Source organism: Amblyomma americanum, chromosome 1 (genome assembly GCF_052857255.1).
Source record: "Amblyomma americanum isolate KBUSLIRL-KWMA chromosome 1, ASM5285725v1, whole genome shotgun sequence".
Taxonomy (NCBI): Eukaryota; Metazoa; Arthropoda; class Arachnida; order Ixodida; family Ixodidae; genus Amblyomma; species Amblyomma americanum.
The window spans coordinates 189,198,018-189,220,356 of record NC_135497.1 but is presented as its reverse complement, the minus strand read 5'-3'; the positions used below and the strand labels follow the sequence as shown (position 1 = coordinate 189,220,356).

Below are 22,339 nucleotides of genomic sequence, written 5' to 3'. Positions count from 1 at the left end.
AGGCTGGTGTAGAAGAACTTGTCATTCTATTCTGTCAATTTCTCCACTGTTAACCGAGCAGTGTGCTTCAAGATCACTGTTTTTCAGGTCGCTTATTGCCCATTGCGACGTATCGACGTATCGTTTCGACGTATCGAGTGGAATTTATTATACGCCAAAGTTCAAGAAAATCAACCAAAAGCAGTCCTTCTTTGTTCCAGAAAAGAGTGTCCACGTCTTTGGCTCCTGACGCCACAGTTTCTGCTACCGTGTTGCCTGAGAATTTCAATGGTGTCATTCCTTGCTCTGCCGTTTCATTTCACGCTGAAAGTAGTGAAACTGACTTTCGTCACCTTCCACAGTGCAATGCAAAAGATCGTCTCCTTCTTTTCGATATTGTTGGAGCAGTTCTGAAATGACGGTTTTGCACTGAAATTTGTGGTCCGTGGGCAATATTCGCGGAACCCAGCGGGCACAAAGCTTTTCGTAACCGAAGGCATCAACCATCTCGAGAATGAAACCGTGCCCTATTTTAAGCATTTTCTCTATTACATCTATTGTTACTCGCCCGTCTTGATGAGGTCCTGGACGGTCTGTTGGCTGCCGTCGCGACCTCCTGACAGCGCGACTCTGAGATTGGCCTTTGATGCTCGCATGGCCGTCTTTAAGATGTCTGACACATCTTCGGCCTTTTTTCCAGCCGTGCACGCGTCCCTCACAGGCAAGCTGAAGTGTTTCATGAATTTCTATGGCTTCTCTTTCCTCTTTGGCGAAACATTCTGTCACCACACGTTCACAGAACGAGATGTCGTGGACTGCCGCTTTGTTTAGCGTACTAATGCATAGATGACGTAACCTGTTGATGCCAAATGACATCTCATGATTCCGCAAGCGATGGCGCTACGTGCCACAAAACACCAATGCTTGAGTGCTTTTAGACTTCCGCACAAACAAAATTGTTATGAGGGAGTAATTACTCATCGGCATCCACCCAAGCCCAGCCATACGGCTACTACTCCCTTATTACAAGTCTACTTCACCTGGGGGGATTACTCTAAATATTTGACCAACACTTGTCCACCTCGAGTTATCGATCAATCCGCTCGCCCTACCATGACCGTGCCGTCAATGTTAGCTAAGTTGGTAGAGCGACTGCTCCGGTGTAGCGGTGGCCCCGGGTTCAAACCCCAGACCAGGACGAATTTTTCTTCAACTGCGAAGCTTCTGAGAAAACTGTACACATTTTCTTTGAAGCCGTATGGGCGCGTTTGGGTGGATACCAATGAGTAATTACTCCCTTATTGCAAATCTACTTCAAATTGGGGGATTCCATAAACATTTGACTAAAAAACTTGATGAACATTACTTTCAGTACGTCCTTTATATTTGCGTCCGTCCCTACCTGAGTTAAATTTTGGCGTGCAAAAAAAACGCTTACATCATTTACTTATACAAGAATTTTTTCGTGTTTAAAGCATCGCAGATGTCGTTAATGCGAAGCAGAAAGAGGAGCGTCCCAAGGATGCAGTCCTGAGGTTTCCCGTTCCGAGTATTTTCTGGTCGACACATCAGTTCTTCGCATACATACAGGTTTCGGTTACTAAGGTATATTTATACGATTGTAAGCATGAACTATATTACCATAACTATTGATTAGAGCAGGTGGTGCTCTCTGTGGTGCAAGGTTTTTTCGAGCATTCATCATCCTGTCCAAGAAGCCGCCGCGTCTACCATAAAACTTCAGTCAGTGCTGTGCATGGCCTTATATTGCAGAGCTGGTACACCGACTTTTCAACCCGTGCAGACAACGCCACAACGCGGTGTGGTAGGAACATGTGTTGTAAAAAGGTCCTGCTTGAAGTGGATGACGTCGCTACCGTTAACCTGCAGCGGGGCGGTCTAAAGCAGTGTCTCGTTCTTTTCTTTTTATCAAGTTAAAGAAGGAGAAGGAGAGGTGTTGCATATTATACCATTTTGTTCTTTGGCGCGCTACTGCAGTGCCCTAGGACGAGGTGAGAGGCACGCATGCCTGCAGGCGTGGCTAGGATATAATAGCATATTCCAACTCCTGCTGCCCCAACCTGGACCTTTTTGCCGCTCTGTGCTCCCTCGGTGCCCGTCACCCGAGTTCAGTTGCGTCTTTATTTTACGCTTTCCCCCAGCTTTGTAGTTTTTTCTGCATTTACAGGAGGGGTTTTTATGGTTTATGGAGTTTAACATTCCAAAGTGACTCACGCTATGACGGACGTCGTAGTTAATGGCCCCTGAAATTTCGACTATCTGGGGTTCTTTCTAGTGCACTGATATCGCACAGTACACAGGCATCTAGAATTTCGCCTCCATCGAAATTCGACCGCCGCGGCTGGGACCGAACCCGCGACTTTCGGGTCAGCAGCCGAGCGCCATAACCACTGAGCCGCAGGGGTGGCGGAGATTCTTTTGTTTTACATTTTCCAATTTCCTATCAAGCCGATATGTTCTCACCGCCCGTCACTGTTGGGGATTCTGCTGCATCTTTCTCCAACCGTTCCGCAATGTCCGCCAGTTGTTTACAGGCGAGAAAAGTTTGTCATTGGGACTAAATAACTCTTGCCTACTACTTTCGTTGCCCCAGTAGAAGGTAGGCCATTTATGGTCAGTCCTATTGTGTACAGCCTGCCTTCATTTATTTTCATTTTTCATAATTTTTTATAGTATGTGCGCTGAAAATGTTGCAGTCGATGCTCGACTGTCCGTTACATGATTCCCACACTAGTTCCCCCCACATTTGCCTTCTTTATTAGCTACAACGAGGTCTTGTTGCTCGCATAGTTAAAAAAGTAGTGCGCTGTTGTGGTCTGTGTGCCCATGAAGTTCCTCAAAGTGGGCATTCACATGCCTTATCGAGATGATCTATCATTTTAATTTAAATTCCTCTATGTTCTGTCTTAAACAGATCATGAAATTTTGTATGTTCTGCATCATTCTCTACTTTTTCAGAAATAAACTACCCATCCACATGGTCTTTCACGCAACAGTGTATGCTATAAATCCGTAAATATTCCTTAGAAGCGTCTTTTATCCGCCCCTAACATTCGCCTTGTCTAACAAGTACGAATATTCCTGCACCCTTCTTGATACTGCACTTCTGTTGTACCGTTCCAAGACGTAATTTTGTATGATTGTCGGTTCCGCCGTATCTCAGAGCTGTGCTTCTGTAAAAACGTATATACTAATTTCTTCTTTCATCAGACGCTTCTTGATCTCTGTCTACTTACAGTGACTTCTATCGTCCTGCTTATTTGTGTATATAGGTTAAAAGTTCACTTTTTTTCTTTCCTAGCGTCATTTCTGTGCTCATGTATCTTTACTGATCTTGATTGACCGTCCTATCATGAGGGGTTTTCGCTACCCACATTACACTCTAGGCACCTTCAACTTTTGGGGCCCATCAAAAAGATTCCTGGGTCATCTTCATATCCAGCACAGGGCCCTGCGGTGGCAGCCGCTGCACTGCAGGCTGTGCTGTGGGCTATACCTCATACATGCTATGAACACAGTTCCAGTGTCAGCGCACATACTCCACCACTATGCAAAATTTATCACTGCACTTAGTAGGCATATAATCAATAACGTTTTCCACAAAATTTAGGCAGCCGATACTACAAACATCTTTTGCAAACACCAATTCCAACAATGTACTATCCTTCGTGGTTGGTTTTAGTGTCAGCCTGTTAAGTGCCGTTGAAGCTCGCTGCCTCCACGGCAGCGTCCTCTGCGGCATCCAGCTGCTGCGCAGGAGGACGCGGCAGGAATTTGTTCTTAGCGGTTTATTTGAAAATAATATATAATAAGGAAGGAAAAGATTTGCGATGTTCGCGTCTTCTGGCTTTTGCGTATTTGCCTGCTGACCATAAGTGAACCTGATGAAGTAACGGCCGTGGCGGTCGCGTCTCGATGGTAAGAGAGAATAGCATCTATTGTAGCCGACGGCTGACGGCCGTAAAGAAAAAAGAAAGGAGAGAAACCGTCTTTGGAACCGCCTAGCACCACTGCAAGCGTAAGTCACACAAGCAAGGACGAGATCTCAAATCTAGGGGTCAGAAGTGGCGTATGTAGACCGCATGTCCCCGAGGTCGCGGTTAAATCGTTCGGTGAGGCCGTTGGACTCCGTATGATAGGCGCAGGTGGTTCGATGAGTCATGTTCCACTGGGTGAGTAGGGCTTTTAAAATATGGGATAAGAAGAGGCGGAATCTATCACTGAGCAATTCACGAGGGGCACCGTTACGAAGGACGAACTGCTGCAAAAGGAAGGACGCGACGTCTGTCGCTGTGGCAGCTTGAAGGGTGACCGTTTCTGCATATCTCCCGAGGTGATCAATCGCCACTATAGCCCAACGGTTGTCGGCCGCACTGTACGGAAGCGGGCTGTAGAAAACATTGCCGACGCGGTCGAAAGGACGCGATGGGCAAGGGAGAGGCTGCTCCTGTCCAGCTGAACGGTGAGATGGCTTGCGACGTTGACAGGCGAGGCATCAGCCGACGTAATTGAGGACCAAAGTGTATACATGCCTCTCCAGTACTAGAGCAGCCGGATTCACGTGTATATCTTGAAAAGTACCGCGTGACATCACTGAGAGTCAGCGTGGAAAAAGGCGCATATCTGCGTGTGCAAGTGGCGAGAAATAACGAGCAACCCTTTTAGGCCGCCTAAGCTGTAGTGGCGGCGATAGAGAAGTGGGAAGCATGGGGGTGAAGAGCACGTAACTGAGACGTAGCCATTGGGTTGGAAAGTCGACAAAATAAGCGATCCAGGGGCTTCTAAGAAGCGCTGAGGGCATGTCGCTGATGTTAAGCGATGGCGTTGAGGGGTAAGTGGTTGAAAGGCGGGAGATCTCAGCTAAATGTGGGCGGTTGGACAGGAGATCAGCGTCTTGATGCTTGCGGCAGGAGAGATAGGCTATGTGGACATCATATTTCTGCAGACCAAGAACCAACCTGGCAAGGCGCCCGGATGGGTATTTCAAGGAGGAAAGCCAACAAAGCGCATGGTGATTCGTCACACCGTCAAAAGGGCGGCCATATAGGTAGGGACAGAATTTGGCTAGGGCCCTAATGTATACAGAGAAACTCTACTGTATACAGGAGCTCCTGAATCACGTATCGAACGGTACACGTTGCGGATGGCTTGATGTACCGAGCGTTGGCCGTGCGTAGTGACAGTCCAGCAATGGCGTCTTTAGTTTCCTTAAGGAGAGGCAAAGCTTTTTGTCCATTACAGAAACCGCAGCACCGGCCTTCACAAGTGCATTGACGGAAATGCCCTCGCTAGAAACTTCATTAAGATTCACAGGTGATAAATGAGGCCTTTGAAAGTTCGACGAGGACGCAGTTCTCGCTCCAGGAACTGCGGCACCTAGTTTCCTCTCGAGGAGCCATGAGTCGTCGTCGCATAAGAGAGATAGAATAGAGTGCGTCGCGGCGAATGTGAACGGCAGCTAGAGGGCCGAGCGGTCAGGGGAAAAAGGGTGTCTTGGAGGCGGCTCAACAGGCACTGAGCACTGACTCGTGGAAGGCGAGCATCCGGGAGCGGGAGTAGGTGGTGCTGAGACTTAGAGACGACGACGACTGTGCCGTGCCACATGACCATGCATTCCGCAACAGTAGCAAATAGCCCGTTGTCGATGGTATATCAGGGACTGCTGACTTGTGGAGCAGGTCGAAGATATGGTGTCGGCACTCGCACAGATTTTGGAGGCGAAGGGTAAGTAAGCGCTTTGTATCTGGCGACGATGACGTATGTCAGCGGAGCGGTGACAGGTGGTCGCGGGTAGGTGTGCGGAATACCCTCAGCCACCTTCTCTTGAATGACATAGTGGAGAGGTGCAGCCAAATATGGTGCTGACTCTTGAGGACTCGGCAGAACGGAGAGCTGACGCGCCACTTTGCGAACGAAGTCTTTGACCTGCTGCAGCAGCGAGGTGGTGTGAGGTGTATGAGTCAGTCCAGCAAGCGACTCAGCCTGCCTTGGGTGCTGACGAGTCAGGATCTTCTGCTCCCGCAGCTTCACGCAGGAAGCGTTGGCCTCGTTTTGAATTAATTGGTAGCACAGCGTAACCCCTGGGACACACGGTAAAAAATAGGCGTTGACGTACACATTTTACTTGCCAAACCGGCCGCTGATAAAGACAGCTAGATTTCGCTTTTTGGTCTCTTTTCTAGATTATAAAAAAAAACCGCTTTTGGTGAGAGTGGCCTCTTCGTGACTAGGAAGTGGTGCCCTATCGCCTGCGGGTATATGGTGCCCGCGGCTGGCACAGGACAATGTTAATTGGAGAGATATTCGAGAGGCCTTCCTGCAGGGGGCGTAGTCTGGCTGATGATGGTGACTCGATCGATACAGGCCGAGTTTCATTTGTCCTCAGTGTCTCCTTTAAGAACCCCAGGTGGTGGAAATTCACCCGGAACCTTCTAGTATAGCGTCCCTCACAGCGGACGTGTCGGTTTAAAACGCTAAACCACGTACGCCATGCACCACGATGCGGGTCATTACAAACTTCGAGTCTGGGCATTGTGGTCAGCCAAACGTCGAACTGGAAGTCACTTCTTGAAAACAGCATAGCCTCCCGATGAACTCAGGTTCGCACCATTGATGTCCCTGGGCATTTAGACAGTAGGGGCTGCACAGTGGTCACCGTGGTAAGTTTGCGCCTTCATGGTTTAAAATCTACCACTGGAAAGGTTACCCCATTTGTTGTGGCTGTTACGATTAGAGGGGGGGTATGGACGCTATTTCCTGCTTCCCTTGTTCTAGAACAGTACCCCAGGCAAGGATTTGGATGGTAGTTAGATCCATGTCAAGTTTGGGATATGGCGATTTACAGGCCGTGTGTAGGCTAACAAAATCGCAGACAGCTCAATCGTGTCCAAGCTGTACGCAAAGAGTCGAAAGGCTGGGAGGTGTCTTCATCTGGTGAACATGAGGGGTAGTTCTGTATTGGCATGTAGGCCCAGGTTTTGGACGCAAGGACCTATGGCGGTGTTCGTTCGCACGAGAGTGGCAGAGGAGGCGGTCAGTGGTCTCGTTCTGGCTGCAAGCAGTGGAGGTTTGTGGATGGGCTCTCCCACGGAGGTGGCTCCTGGCCCCTGTCTGAGAACAGCCGAAGCACAAGAGGAGAGATCGTTTCCATCAGATCAACTTACCAGGTACCCATTTCCAGCAGGTACGGGATTAAATCCGATGAGTGGATGCTGCATGATGATGGATTTCTTGATGGCAGCCCTAGAGTAGTCGAAGGCCATCACCGCTGTAGAAACGGGGGGGGGGGGTCAAGACCATGAGCTGCTCGGGCAAGCTTGTCGGCTTTCTCTTAGCCAGTGACGCCGGTAAGTCATGACAACCAGTTGAGGGAGAGTCTGTGGCCACTGTTTTTCAGGGAATGTGCTCTGGAGAGTGGCCTTTGCGCTCATGATGGTGTCGTGATGCTTGAAGTTTTCGACTGCGGTCCCGGTGACATACAATGGTGACTGGTCGTCTGGGTAGGTTGTCGGCCAGAACGTCTGCCGCATGGTGTAGTCCTGCTAGTTATGCAGCTATCGAGCTCTGAAGAGGGTCCAGTCGGGCAGCTCTTGAAGAAGTTAAGCTCTCGGGATGGTACAAGCTGCGGCCGCCTGCCCAGTGCTTAGGACATCCAAGCCTTCCGTAAACACCCAAGGACTGCCAGATAGGGTCTCCTCCACAAGGTATGTGGTTGCTTGCTGCCTTGCAGGCAGGGGAATGTGACATTTTAATAGGCCCTGGAGATCCAAGTGGACCGGGATTGAAGGCCTTCCTCCCTTCCTCCCCATCCTTTCTCATCCTTCCAACTTGAAGAAGGAAGATGTCACAGTCTAGCCAGGAGCGAAGAACCATCAGCGACATGCCGCAGCCTTTCTATGAAGAGGAGGCCAGTTTGGAATAGGAGGAGAAGCATTTATTGAAACCAAGGAGATTATTCATCTCGTTCGAGTGGGTGGCTTCTTCGTTCCAGGACTCAGATGGCCATGGCTGCTCGACGAACTTGCTGGACGAGTGCTTCTTGTCCCGCCAGGGTGTCGTCGGGCAGCTGTACCTCCAACCGCTGAAACGACGTGCTAGGCGTTTTTTAAGTGTCAGGTTTGCACCCGCACACACGCGAGATGTGGAAGTGTGGGACGTGTGTCGGTGCACCAGGGGCAGATGCGACGAAATGTCAGTGGGCACATTTTGCTGTATCTGATTGGGTTTCGGAATGTATTTGTTTGAATACATCTGAGAGCTATGATGTCTTCAGTGCTAGGGTTAAATCGCTGAATCTCGAGCCTTTCGCCGCAATTGGATGCCAGGTGCACAAAGGTGATCAAATGATTGGTTTTGCCCCGCTCGGAAGGTTTATTCTCGAGCTAAGGCGTTTGCCCTTTCGTTTCCCTCCAGTCCCGCGTGGCCCTGAGTTCACGTGATTTGATAGTATTCTTCCAGCTTTGGCCAAGGATGTGAGCTGCCAGCAGTGGCGTTCGTCCTTTCGTAAATTGCAGCAGGCCTGTTGCGAGTAGGTGACATGAACTTCCTTGCCCACCCTCTCGTGCTACTTGATGGCAAGCGCCGCGGCTAATGTTCCAGCCGCTGCTTGTCTCTCTTCGCTGAAAGAGGCCGCGAGGGTCAAGGAGTTATCTCTTCCGTTTACGGCCGCTACCCCAAAGAGACCCCCCAGGGACAGGCCGCCACGTCTTCGTGCGTTATGTGCGCGTCACACTTGAACAGCCGCCGCGGTCGGACGTCGTGAGCCTTGCGCCGATATTCATGTAGTTGGTGGTTCATGCGGTTAGGGATGGGGCTCGCCTAGATCCTGCTTCCGACCTTGGGCGGGAGCGATCGTTGCCCATGGAGAGCGTGGAGCTAGGTTACCATTCCGCATCGGTGAAAGATTGCTCTGCCTGCCGCCGTGTTCTGCAGTCTTGCCTTCTGCGAAGCCAGGAAAGAGTTCGACTGCGCGGTTAAGGTGCTGTGGGTCAAGAGAGCCGCCAAATTCTCGTTCGAGGTGGTGACGTGGAGGCCCAGCGCCGTTTTGTAGGCTTTTTTGATAATGTCCTCGACTTGTTTGGTGGTACGGCATGCCGTACGTCACTCTGATGATCACCAGGGCCTGGACTAGGTGGAGCGTGTCCTTTTGTCGTTTGCCCTTGCGGCTCGTTATTCTCTTGATCATCCGCGAGATCTCCTCGTGGCGGACCTTAGGGTCTGGATGGTGGGGGAGACCCAAAAACCCAGAGTACTGGGCTTATTGTTGCTATCTGGGATATTCTGGCCTTCTAGACAGAAGTATATCGGGCCGAGAGACATGCAGATACCTCCTCCGTGCACCCGGATCACACCAGAATTTTCGGGTGCGCAACGTAACCCGCTTGCGGCCGCAGACCACTCCACTGCCGTCGCGGCATCCTGAAGTGTCGCCTCTTTTTTGCGTGAGGGATCCCTTGGTGGCCCAGAGAGCGATGTCGTTGGTGTACCGGGCATAACCTAAGTCCGGCATCTTCCGCAGCTCTTTAGTCAGTGCCAGCTTAGCGATGATAAAGAGGATAGGAGATACTGTCGCTCCTTGTGGGATTTCTTTGTTCGACACCTCGATCCTGTCTGATCGAGTCTAGCCTATTCCGATGGTCGCCGTCCGGCTCAGAAAGAAGGCGAAGGGAAGTGCTCCCGCCTCGGGCGAGATGGCAGAGACCGGGAAGGACTTCACAATCTCCAGGAAACTTCGGATAATAGAGCAATATTGGGTTCCCAGCCTCTTCATCTGGGAGGGACGGCGGAAGACCAGAGACAAGGCATGTAGCCCTAGGCTGGTCGCCGCGACATTACAGAGCTTGAGGGCCGAGGTGGGTGTGCAGCCTTTCCCGCTTACAAATATCTGGGGAACTGCCGGACCACGAAAGGTTATCTCCCCTTGAAGCACAGGACGCCGCGTCCAAGACTAACGCTGTTCCATGCCGTAACGAAAATTCACAAAATGAGACCCAGAAATCTCTAATTCAGACCTTTTTACTCTGCACCAGCTTCAAAACTCCTGCAGCCTAGAACATTGACAGAGTTTTTCTTGAAAATTTTCTGAAGTATGAAAATTCTTTCTTCGACGAATTTTCCCTTTTCAGGATATTGAAGGGGTAAAATTTGACTCTTAAATTTCCTGCGAAAAGGAAAACTCCGGAACCAAACTGCGGCGACTGGCGGGCCTTGCATCAGCTGCCAAAGATGAAAATCACAATCGGCCAGTACGAGCGTGTTAGTGCAAAAAAGAGAAAGCTCCTGAAGATGTGCATACTGGACATAAATAGCCCCACCAGCCTCGCAGGAAAAAAACAATAACAAAACTGCTGGCGGTCAACCTTCTGCGGCTGATAGCCAAGTCTAGGCAGGAAAAGAAAGAAGACTGGCCTTTGTCGCCCTGCTTTGTGAGTGTGCCTTGTAGTCAGGGTAGTACACAAAGAAAGAGACCACATTCTTCTTGGCCAGTTACTGTACAAAAGCATTCTTCCCCACACCCGCCGTGCCTTAAACGCCTTTGCTCTCAGCCACTTAGTCAATACCCCTGTCACGCGGGCATTTCGAAGGCCCTCGAACCGATCGTCTATCGACTCAAATGCGATCGAGCGCTGCTACACGGGCAGTTTAAATGGCCATCGAGTTAATAGTCCATCGAGTCAACGGAGCAGCGCGGAACTCCATCGAGACTTCGAGGGCCTTAGAGCGCTGCCCAATGTGGTTAGCGTTGCTTCGAGCGGCGCCAAGCGCACTTTCGAGAGCAGGGCCGATTCTTTTCTGTTAACTTGTTGGCCTTGGCCCTGTGGTCTTTAGGACTACATTCTGTTGTGGAGTGACACTTGCGCTTCGGTGCTCCAGCCTTCGGAAGACAAAGGCCCGTCTCCTTCCCTTTTCTGCTGCTGGTACACAGTGTTACTGCTTGGCCGAAGGTGGCACCGTAAGGCTCGAAGTATCGTCAGAATCCTTGAACAATAAGGGAAGGTCATCGCTTCTCCTCTTGTTCTCTCTGCTCGTTGCTTTTAAGAAGAAAAAGGGGGTTAGAAAGATCTCACAATCAAGCCGTTTGCAGCACTGTGAAGGGTAGAACTCACTCGTCCAATCAAGGCCAAGGAGGAAAGCAAATAGTCCTTAAATTTTTGAGCGGTTTTGATGCTATTTTTCAAACAATTATTGCAGTAACAGAAAACCTATTGAATGCAACGCTCCCTGTACTTCTAAAACACAATCCTGAACTGATTAAATTAACAGAGAAAGTCTGCACGAACAAAGCACTGTGCAGGCTTGTTCCGAAGTTGTCCGCCGTCATTCGTAAGCATGGCGTCCGCCGAGTCAGCCAAGTATCCTGTTCAAGTCTGTAGCGCTCAGCAGCTGCACACTTATACTCTTTCCTTCCAGTGATCGAGCTACCAGTCGCAGGGTAACGGTCGCGGAAGAACACGTTTTGCAGCGCACGCTATTTTCATCGGCCCAGATCGCCGCACCCTTCACAGCGCTGCAAACGAATTGCGAGATGGAGTATAGCTTGTGTTGGGAGGCAGGGGTAAATGGCCCAGCAATTATCCAATTTTCAGGAAAGGTCATCCGGCCGACTCACACTCCGCTCGCGCATATCCCCGCCCTAAAAAGAGAGAAAAAAATGAATAGCGACGCGCTCAGCTGAGGAAGAGTTTAGAATTGCTTTAAGTATCGATCGCAAAACACATTACCTTTGCAATACTTTTCTTGCGCTGTAAAATCGTGCCGGTGAGTTCGGGCGCGATACATTTCTCTGAAAAGAATATTGAGGCAATTAGTTTATTCCGAAAAGATTTTTTAACTTTGCATTTCTTATAAATAGCAACACTATAACGGCAGGACAATGCCTTTTATATTCCGTGTGTGTGTGTAGTGGCACTGGGACACATTCATCATTATAACAAAAAATTGGTTGGTGGTTTAGCATTGCTAAGTAAGAAATATTGTGCGAAAGCACAGTTTTCTTGCAGGTGGACACCACCGCCACGTACCTGAAAACACGATTGAGGTGTCCACTGAACAAGGGAGCCAGTAATGCGCGTCTTCGACTTTTTCATCCTGAATGCCAATTTGCCCAATCTACGCCAATGGCCTATGCTCCACTGCCGCGTTTCTGCAGCAGTGTTGTCAACGCCAATGCATATTGCTCTAGTGCCGTGCTTCCACCACAACCTTGTCTGTGCCAACTAATGCAGCACGCACCTGTTTGTCACTACTACCACATAGCTCCAAGCGAGGCTACTAGTTTGATAGCAGTATTAGTTGGTGAAGAAGACGATATGCAATGCACAGCGCGAGAGTGTTGCAGTTTAACGCGAGGCGTCATCGACTGCGGCCAAGCCACTTCGGTGGTATATGCTGGAACTGTAGCCCTCTTGAGTACCTAGGCGTTCCGCTGCACCAAGTTCGCAACAGTACAGCCTACTGGGATTCACAAACTGTAACTCTACGGCGGCAAACACAGGCTTGGATGGGTAGGGAACTCTCAGTGTTTGCGAGGGCACAGGTCTGTAACATTTTTTTTGTTTGCAAAGCTCGCGTATGTCCTTCAAGTCCTGCATTGTGCGAGGAGGAAGGTGCAAGCAATACATATAATATTTGCAGCATTCGTTTGGCGCTCTCAATGGGAGCCGATGAGGCGTGACAACTTGTTCCTTCCCTTAGAGGGTGGTGGAGTGGGCCTTGTTCACCTGTTCGTGCATCAACTCGTTTCCCGTTTTTTCTTTTTCAAATCGGCAAACGACCCGTTTCTGGTAGCTGTGCTCATTAGGCGGCTTAGTTTTCATTTGCCTTACTTATTCGCACCGACTGTGCAGGCTCGTGAGGGGACTTTATGGGGATTTCTTAAGGAGGTTGCTGACACTTTCAATTTTCTCACTGTGCGCTTCTCTTTAGATTACCTGTATAGCCTCTCGAGAAAGCAGATGACCCAGGCTCTCACTGAGTCTTTGTTCCCTACACCATTGTATCGGCAGCCTTATCTGGGGTCTTTGGACATCAGTGTTCTACAGCGTGTTAGGCGGATGTGCATTCAGGCAGCCGTCTAAAACGTTCTTTTTCAAACTACACACAGCGACGCTGCCTGTCAAGACATTTCTTAATGACAAGGAGATGTTTGTACCCTGGAATGTGAATTGTCGTCTGTGTAACGTGCCTGAGACAATTGATCATTGCTTCATCCTGTGCCGTGATGCAATGTTCTTTTGGGACATACTACAACGAACTCTTAAGAAGGACATTGAAATTACACCATACACTATTAGATTTCTGCCTGTTGACAAAAACTCTGTTGTGCCTTATGACGTGTTTGTGTTGATGGGACTATTCAGTCTTTGGAAAAGCCGTATGATGGACAGACATGCCGAGCCACCAAGATCGTCCAAATCTGTGTTTCGGGAACAGTGTGCGTTGGTGAGGAGTGTATATGCTGCTCGCGACGAACCTCCAAACTGGCTGCCGTGCCTAGATGCTTGTGTGTGCCTCCCTGAATTTTGATGTTTTGATGGGGATGCAGTGGTGAGTTAGGGCTATGGGGGGCTCATATTATGCAGCCCGGTAACTTGAGACGCGAACTAGTCTGATTGAAGTTTCCTCCTTTCTACAGAAGTTCTTCCATGCAATAAAGAAAAAAAAACTGCGGCGATAGCATAGTGTTCTCGTTCAGTGGCCAGCGAAGCTGATCTATTCGCACCGCCGCGGGTTCGAATCCCAGTCGTGTCAATAATAATCTGATTTATTTATTAATTTATTTATCTATTTTTAATGTGCCCAAGGTTACCCTCAAAGTCAAGCATCACACAAATCGGCGAGCCGGTTTGACCGGGTGAAGAGCGCTGAAATCACTCGGCCTTTGCGCACGTTTCCCTGCATCATGTTATTGAATAGAAGATTCTATTAGCAAAACTCTAAAATAGAATATATACTAAGCCTCACACCGGCTCCAGTCACGGACACAATCGGTTACGCAGGAAATTAATGAACTATGATAGATGTGATGACAGCGTGGCATCACGCGCGATGTGGCCTTGTGCATACGTTTTCCTCCCGCTGCATTCTCAACCTTGCGAGCACTTCTCGTACCCGCCTCCACTGACTCGCGGTGACTCCTCGCTTTGCGGCCATGTCGGGCTGCGGCGGTCGGCTGTACAGTAGTTGGATGTTCCTGCTGCATGTGCCGCAGTTCGCTAGATGGCTCTGAGGTCCGGTATGCCTGCAGCGAACTGAAGGGCAAGCCAATGCCAGCGTCATCACCGCGACTCGGACAGAGCCACACTTCAGCCACCGGGCTTGAGCTTGGCGATTCTTCTCCGGTCGCCTGGGCGCGCAGCCCCGTCGCGGTGACCACTTCTTTTAGGCACTTGTCGGACAGCGCAGTCCCTCTTTTTCACTACACCAAATCCGCTAACAATGCCCCCCTCCTTGAACAATCTGAATTATTCAAGCGCGCGCACGAGAGAAACACACGTCCGTGTAAGTAGTAGACGCGTGCTCATACGTAGCCTGCACCCCATGACCACAGGAGTTTGTCCGCGAGCATTCTCTCACGCATAATAGTGTGAGGCTTTAGCTCTCGTGTTGACAACGTTAATTTTTTTACATGCGTTTGTGTGCAAAGTGCTATCGCGATCGAATGAATAGCGCTGTTGGAATTTGTTTTCATCGCGATGTTACCTGAGTGGTACGAAAGAGACGTAGAGTCGTCGTGGAATGTGTCACGGACGACTCTGGCGTCTTTCTGCCATCACCGAAGCAAAAGCGCGATGAAGAGAAATTCCAACAGCGGAGCGTGTAGGCGCCGCGTTCGCATTTCTCTCGATCGCGATAGTACGTCGCTGCTGCGCCAGTGAAATCGAAGGCGTTGCGCAGTGTCCTCTTAGAGAACGACCTACGACCAAAGCAACCACGCGGGCAAGTCATAGTGGTTTTAGAACGTTCTTTCGGACACAGGCCCAAGCACGTGGAGAGATCTGTGCATCAGTAATGTCTTACCAGAAGCTTCTTTCTTTCTATAGGTCGCCACTGTTGGTATTCTGCGTGTCGCCATCGCTTTGCTCTCATAGCCTTCTATATCCTAGATCCAAAATGCGCAGTAATGGTGGCTCTACCTTAGGTACCATTAAACCCAATTCGTTAGGGCATTTCATTTTCTATAATTGCTCCAACTATTTCTCTCTATCATGCAGAGATCATTAAATGTGTTCCCACTCTTCCTTTATTTTAAGCATAGTTTAGGAATTGTTGCATCGCTTGTTAATTTTCAGTGTGCAGCTGAAACGACACTCACGGATTACCGCCTTTTTGTTATAAGTGGGAAATTATTTAATTCGCAGAACTTTTACTCAAACATGGTTTGTGCAGTATATTCTGTAATGACATATTTACCTCACTTTATGGAACCAGCACTCTCACTAGAAAGAGATGCCCGAAATCAAGGAAGGCAAGCTATACTACGCTGGGAGGCTTCGATGCTCGGTCAGCTTGAGGTTGAACTGAATGTGATCCATGATACCATAAATGTGTCCCCAAGTCCGGCGTATGCTGCATACCATTCGGCAAGTGGAATCGAGGCACGTCAAAAACAAAACCACGGGGCACGCAGAGCTCGTAGACGCGAAGCGCCATAACAAATCGAAACTCTCCTGGCCGCCTGTGGTGCCGCCAAGCATCGGTTTTCTTTTCTTCGAACATTCAGTTTGTCTTTTGTCTGTCTTCCTTATGTGATAAAAGTGCACTATCTGTTTTCCTTTTTTCGAACATTCAGGTTGTCTTTTGTCCGTCTTCCTTGTGTGATAAAAGTGCACTATGTTTCAAAACAAAACTTACTTCAGTATTGAACCTCGCAACCTTCCTTTGTTAGCCTGAGAGATTTGTGGCCTCCATGTAGGAAGGAAAATTCCTCCAAGGTGGCGTCTCTTGTCCTCTGACGTTATCACGCTTGCACTTGCGAGATTGGCCTGTGGCGGCGATACCCGTATTTTGGTTCTTGCTATTTTCTACCTTACAGGAGCCTTGTTTTCATTAAGAGTAGCGTTTTTGCGATCAGGAGCTGGTATTCTATCGATACAAGCCAACTTCAATTTCTGATCAGTGTCCCTTTAAATATATCGAGAATCATACTGCAGTTTAGTCTGCATGCTGGCAGGCCTACATAAACTGTTCCCAAAAATGCTCAATTTCTATATGCAAGTAATTTTGCCAAAGCTGCCTCCTAATTGAAACACCGTTATTCTGGACTGTCAGACAGGTTATTTTTGCGTGATTTTCAAGTAAGATTTCCGCTTTATATGTAACGTGTATGCGAAACGATACCGATGAACAGTTTAATTTGATTCCTTTTTTAACCAAACGGGCCCTCAGTTTCCTGGTTCCAGCTTATTTCTGAAAACTGTGAGTCTGCTATGCACGTTGTTTTGTACCCCAATGGCAGAAAAAAACTTTGTTCATAGATGCTATTTTGATGTTTATGTGGAGGAGATGTTACCACCTTTGCCATAACTTCGCTTAAATAAAACGGGTGAGAATATAGGGGCAATAAATTACATTGATGAGGAGGAAATGAAAAAGCATTTTTTTCCCTCTCCATTCTATTCTAATTCTGCTTCTATTTCAATTACGGCTTCATTGACTTTCACACAAAAATATGTTCCAATTCTGATTTTCTTTCAATTCTGGTTTATTCAATTTTTGCTTACCCTCCGCGGTGGCTAAGTGGTTAGAGCGCTCGGCTACTGTGCCGGAGTATCCGGGTTCGAACCCGACCGCGGCGGCCGCGTTTCGATGGAGGCAAAACAAAAAGGCGCCCGTGTGCGGTGCGATGTCAGTGCCCGTTAGAGATCCCCAGGTGGTCGAAATTATTCCGGAGCACTCCACTACGGCACCTCTTTCTTCCTTTCTTCTCTCAGTTCCTCCTTTATCCCTTCCCTTACAGCGCGGTCCAGGGGTCCACCGAGAAGTGAGACAGACAGATACTGCGCCATTTCCTTTCCCCAACAACCAATTTACAATTTACAATTTTTGCGTGTAATCGCTTTTTTGCTGCATTTTTGCCGAGTAATTCTTAGTCTGGCGTCTCCCTTCTGTCCTCTACACGGCGCAGGAATAGAGGAGAACGTGCCCCGAAACACCATTGTCATGGTTGGCCGGTAGAGACTTCAAACACTTTAATGGCCCTCCTGTGCGGACGTATTAAGACAAGCTCGTAATTTATACATCCGCAGTAATGACATTAGAACAAGAAAATGCTTTTATTTGTGCTAAATATCAGAATAATTTGCTTTTGTCCCTATGAACCCTTATGAACCCTTTCAATATGTTTTTTGGGGGCGCCGCAGAGCGCATTACGATTAGAAATGAGAGCCACTTGATATAAGGTAAATTCAGTAAATTCCATTCCATGTTTTACAGGCTATGTTAAAGTGTCCTTAAGCGTCAACAACAAATTATCCAGCAAAATTTCTTGTTAGTACCTTAACGCACACAAAATTCGTCGTGTTTTTTTAATAAATGCTGTCTTTACTCCGCTGGTCGTAATTAGATTGATAATCACGATATCATGCATTTCCTTGCAGGTGAAAATGTATTCGAGGTCATCGTGCAAGAGCTGGGTGAGGAATTGGTTTCAAGACAGTCCAACAGTTTTCTTTCAAGAGGAGTGCAAAGATTAGTTCCGATATGGCGCATCAGTTCACAGGAGGACAGCTCCACGCAGTATTTAATCCTTGCCACATCAGCGTACCAAGCAGAGTTGTCAGACCGTAGTCATACACGCCAACGACCAAAAGCACCGAATTGCACTCAAGCCCCGGCCAGCACCCAAGCTATGGCGAGCACCCCACCATAATCCTCGTACCCTAGCTCTCCATGCACGGCTTCTGGCCCTATTCGGCTACAGTAAAAAAAAATTAAATCGACAGCGTTAAAGGCCTCGTTCACCAGAAAATCGGGTGTCGGCGCTGGCGTTGGCGCTGTGAGCGAAAAAAATTAGTTGCGGTTTAACTACTGCTGAACCTAGTTAGAGAGCGAAAGCTGTGGTGTATCGGGAAAGTAAACGTGGCTTGGCGTCTGCGTTCCGCACGCCGGATAGGCAGTGCGCCAACCCTACCACCCTGGCAGGTGGCATAAAAATGAATGGTTGATCGCGAGAGGTTGGTCACCCAAAGAACATTGCGGCTTATTGCTGCTCTGCCGCGTGTGTGCCACAACGTTGTCAGCGCTAATGCATGCAGCCCACATCTATTTCTCACCACCGCCACGTACCTCAAAGCGCGATTGATGCTACGACTGACCCAGGCAGCAAGTTGTGTGCCCTTCCTTTCCGTAAAATCTTCGGAGTCTAGAATGTTGTCAACTCCAACGCCAATGAACACAATGAATGCCGACGGCCTATGGAAACAGATGCGAGCGCTCGGTTTCGGCGGCGGCCGCTGAGCGACGTCACAGCTGTCAAGTGGTTCAAGGTCAAATGCGCGCACATGGCGCACGCGGCGAAGAAGCTACGGAGGGGAGTAGTAAATCTTTCGCTTTAAAATCACGGGCGTGGCTCTGGCACGTGGTCCTCAGAGAGCAACCTAGGAGGCAGATGGACCACCAAGGTCATGTGATCCTGCGGCGTAGTCACAACATGCCCACCGGATGGTGAACAAACTGCCAACTGTGGCAGGTGGGAGTTAAATTTATGATTGGTCGCCCGGGAATAGCAACCTGGGTCCCACAAGGCCCAGCGCTGGGAGCACCTGCCTGAGCATGGCAGTGCTCATCGCTTAACAGCGGCACCGCTGCGCCAGGAGGGGTATGAGGACTCCCAGAGATCTATGAATGGAAGATGGAGAATGACCTTCCCCATATGTGAAAGTTAGCCCATTACGCTGTCGCGCCGTACCCTTATGGCGGAGCTGAAGCGTGCGCTCAAACTTTTTTTGTAAATACTTTTGTTTGCCTCATTTGTGGCATATCTTCCTCGTGGGTTGCTTATAGGTAAGAGGTACATCCAAGATGTTGGTCATTAGCAAATGAGTTGCCTGTGGTGCATGTGCCGAAGTGCTGTTCGTAGTAATTTTGCCAATGCTAGCCCGGCGTTGGTACAATGCTGGTGTGCTTCTTGGGAATTTGTGTCGCGAATGATATGGCATACGCAGCGCAACATCTGACGATTCCTCAAGGCAGCGGACGCGACGGACACCGCGAGCGGCTTTTCAGCGGCCTCCAACTGCATGGGGAAGAATTGAAAAAGGGAAAAGGCAAACGCTCACCCCAGTTTTCAATGACAGAAGCCGAGTAGAGTCTGTCTCCAGCCATCAATCTGCACTGTCGGTTTATGGTGCGCCTCATTTTGCACTTCAAGACAGTGTTGTAGAAGAGCCGCAAAGCATGCAACTAGAAGGGGTAATTACACCCGTCAGAACGTAAGGCTGGGCTACCCCAATTGTTGCTGTGCTCAAGCTAGACTGCCGCGTGCGCATATGTGGCGACTGCAAGGTCACAGTTAATGCTGCCATAGTACTAGAAAAGTAAACCGTGCCGAGATCGAGGAAGTCTGGGCGAAGCTTTCAGGAGACCAAAAGTTTACTAGGCCGCACATGGATGACCCTTACCAGCGTGTAGAGCTTGACACCATCACTCATAGGCTTGTGATAATCAACAAGCATCACTGACTTTTTCAGTACACCTGACTTTATCTTTCGGAGTAGATTCCACACCAGCCATATTCTAAAGAGAAATGAAAAACTTGCTACAAGACATGCGCCATGTCACCGTATACTTTGATGACATCTTGGTAACAGGACTGGACGAAGCAGACCATTCGAATAACGCAGCCAGTGTAGCATCTACAGGAAACAGCCCTCAAGCTCAAGCTAAATAAATGTTCATTTCTAGCGACAGAAGTTGCGCATCTGGTCTATTGCAAAAGCGCAAACGGACTGAGGCCAACATCAAAGAAGATAAATGATGTCATGAATGTTCCATGTCCCAAGAACTTCAAGTAACTTCAAAGGCACCTTGGACTCATTAATTTCTACAGGCGTTTTCTGCTTAGCGTGTCGACAGTTCTCCGGCCCTTCAATCTCCTATATACGAGCTAAAGAAACTATATGAAACTGGACAAGCTCAGAAGAACAAGTTTTCAGAAAAAATAAGAATCTAACAACTTCTGCACACGTCCTACGTCACTTAGATTCTTCAAAAAAAAATCGTTCTCAGCTGAGACGCCTCAGTTTAAGCAATCAGATCTCTGCACACCGGGAGGAAACAGGGGAACATGTATTGCCTTCGCATCAAGAAGCCTTCTTCCGGCAGAAAAGAATTTCAGTCAGCTGTACAAAGAAGCCCTTGCCCTAATTTTCGGTGTATCGGAGTTCTAACAGTAACTCTGTGGTGAAGATTTCGGAGTGGCAACTGATCACGAATGGCTTCTGGGATTTCTCGGGCAAGACATAGCATCATACCTCCCAATAATACACCGGGAAATTATATATATCTATATATATATATATATATATATATATATATATATATATATATATATATATATATATATATATATATATATATATATATTCGCCCGCAAGGGCATTACAGCAGGGGGGTGTACCACAGTATTCTTTATACATTAGTGCCGGGGAAACAAATATATAAACAAGTAAAACAATAATAAAGGATAATGCAAGCACTCCGATAGGACATAGAAAGAGCATGCGACAAAATATCAGCGTAAATGAACACTGTGAATTGGACGGAAATACGTTGTAATGTCGCCGTGCCTACTAAAAATTTGCTAAGTTTAAAACGTGGAAAGGGAAAAAATGTTTTTCCCACTATGTCGATATACAGACCACGACATACATACAGACAGAAAGTCGACATACTGACCACGGAAATCAGTGTTAATCCAGAGCAGGCTTGAGCGCAACTGAAAATTCTGAATCGGATGTAGCCACAGCCTTATCGCGGGGAAGGTTATGCCATGTACTGATTGTGCGTGGAAAAAATGTATGTGCAATAACTGAGGTACTCACTGATATTTTTTTAATCATTTTATGCGGGTGATCTCGACGCTAGGAAATTACGTGGGTGGTAAAAGATAAGCATCTTTGTTCAGTACGGTGCGACAATGAAATATGTCTTGTAAAAACACCAGTCGAAAAAATTCCCGATGTGAGGATAGAAGAGGCCATTCTAAGCTACTTTTGAGGTCAGTGATACTGCTGCGATGCGAATAGTTGTGGGATACAAAACGGGCGGCTCGGTTGGGAATTTTTTTCCAATCCGTTGTTAAGAACTTGCGTGTACGGGTCCCATATGACACAAGCATATTCTACGATTGGGCGGACGTTTGTTACGTAGAGCAATTTTTTCACATTTTGTGGAGCATATTTAAAGTTTTGATTGATAAAATATAAAGAGCAGGCAGCCTTCAGAGTTAGTGTCTACATGGCGGTTCCATATCAAGTCGGAACTAAATGTTACTCCGAGGTATTTTGCCTCGATTACTTGAGAGATAATTTCATTGTTTAAATAGTATTGTGTATTGATCGGTTCATGCTTTCAGCTAAAACGAACATGCTTGCATTTAGACACATTTAGATTCATAAGAGTAGCCGCCGCGGTGGCGGAGTGGTTATAGCGCTCGACTGCCGGCCCGAAAAACGCGGGTACGATCCCGGCTGCGGCGGTCGAATTTCGATGGAGGCGAAATTCTAGAGGCCCGTGCACTGTGCGATGTAAGTGCCCCCAGAACCCCAGGTGGTCGAAATTTCCGGAGCCCTTCACTATGGCGTCTCTCATAGCCTGGGTTTCTCTGGGACATTAAACCCCTATAAACCAAACCAAACCAGATTCATAAGCAAGGAACGACACCAGGATGAAATACTGTTGAGGTCATTTTGAAGTTCTATCCTGTCGGAATCATGTCTTATTTCTCAGTACAAGACACAATCATCAATGTACAATCTAATTTTGGAGGTTATACTGTAGCCAATGTCATTTACGTAGATCAGAAACAGTAGTGGGCCGAGCACTGACCCCTGGCGCACGCCTGAAAGTACGGAAACGTCTGTCGATTGGGAGCCATTAATGAAGATCTTTTGACTGCGTCCTATCAAATAATTTTGTATTCAGCAAAGTATAATGTGCGGCAAGCCGAGAAAGGATAACTTGTGCAGAAGAAGAATGTAGGAGACCGTATCGAACGCCTTTTGGAAATCAAGTAATAAGCAATCCGTCTTTAGGCCCATATCATGGGAAGCGTAAATGTCATGCGCAAATTCGATGAACTGCGTAACACAAGACCGGCCAGAACGGAACCCATGCTGGT

The 22,339-nt window shown here is 48.2% G+C and overlaps 1 protein-coding gene across 7 annotated transcripts in view; it reads right to left on the bottom strand.

Moving 5' to 3' along the window:
• The window catches only part of LOC144114394 (sushi, von Willebrand factor type A, EGF and pentraxin domain-containing protein 1-like), a 226,465-nt gene that overhangs the window by 98,590 nt on the left and 105,536 nt on the right, over nt 1–22,339 (bottom strand). For 5 of the 7 annotated variants that reach the window (XM_077648114.1, XM_077648119.1, XM_077648121.1 and 2 more), the window contains 2 exons: nt 11,721–11,782; nt 11,609–11,632 (listed from right to left, as the gene is read on the bottom strand). In XM_077648114.1, the coding sequence (XP_077504240.1) occupies nt 11,609–11,632; nt 11,721–11,782 (86 nt within the window). The remainder of the gene's footprint in view (nt 1–11,608; nt 11,633–11,720; nt 11,783–22,339) is intronic. The other 2 variants (XM_077648115.1, XM_077648120.1) reach the window with 1 other exon arrangement.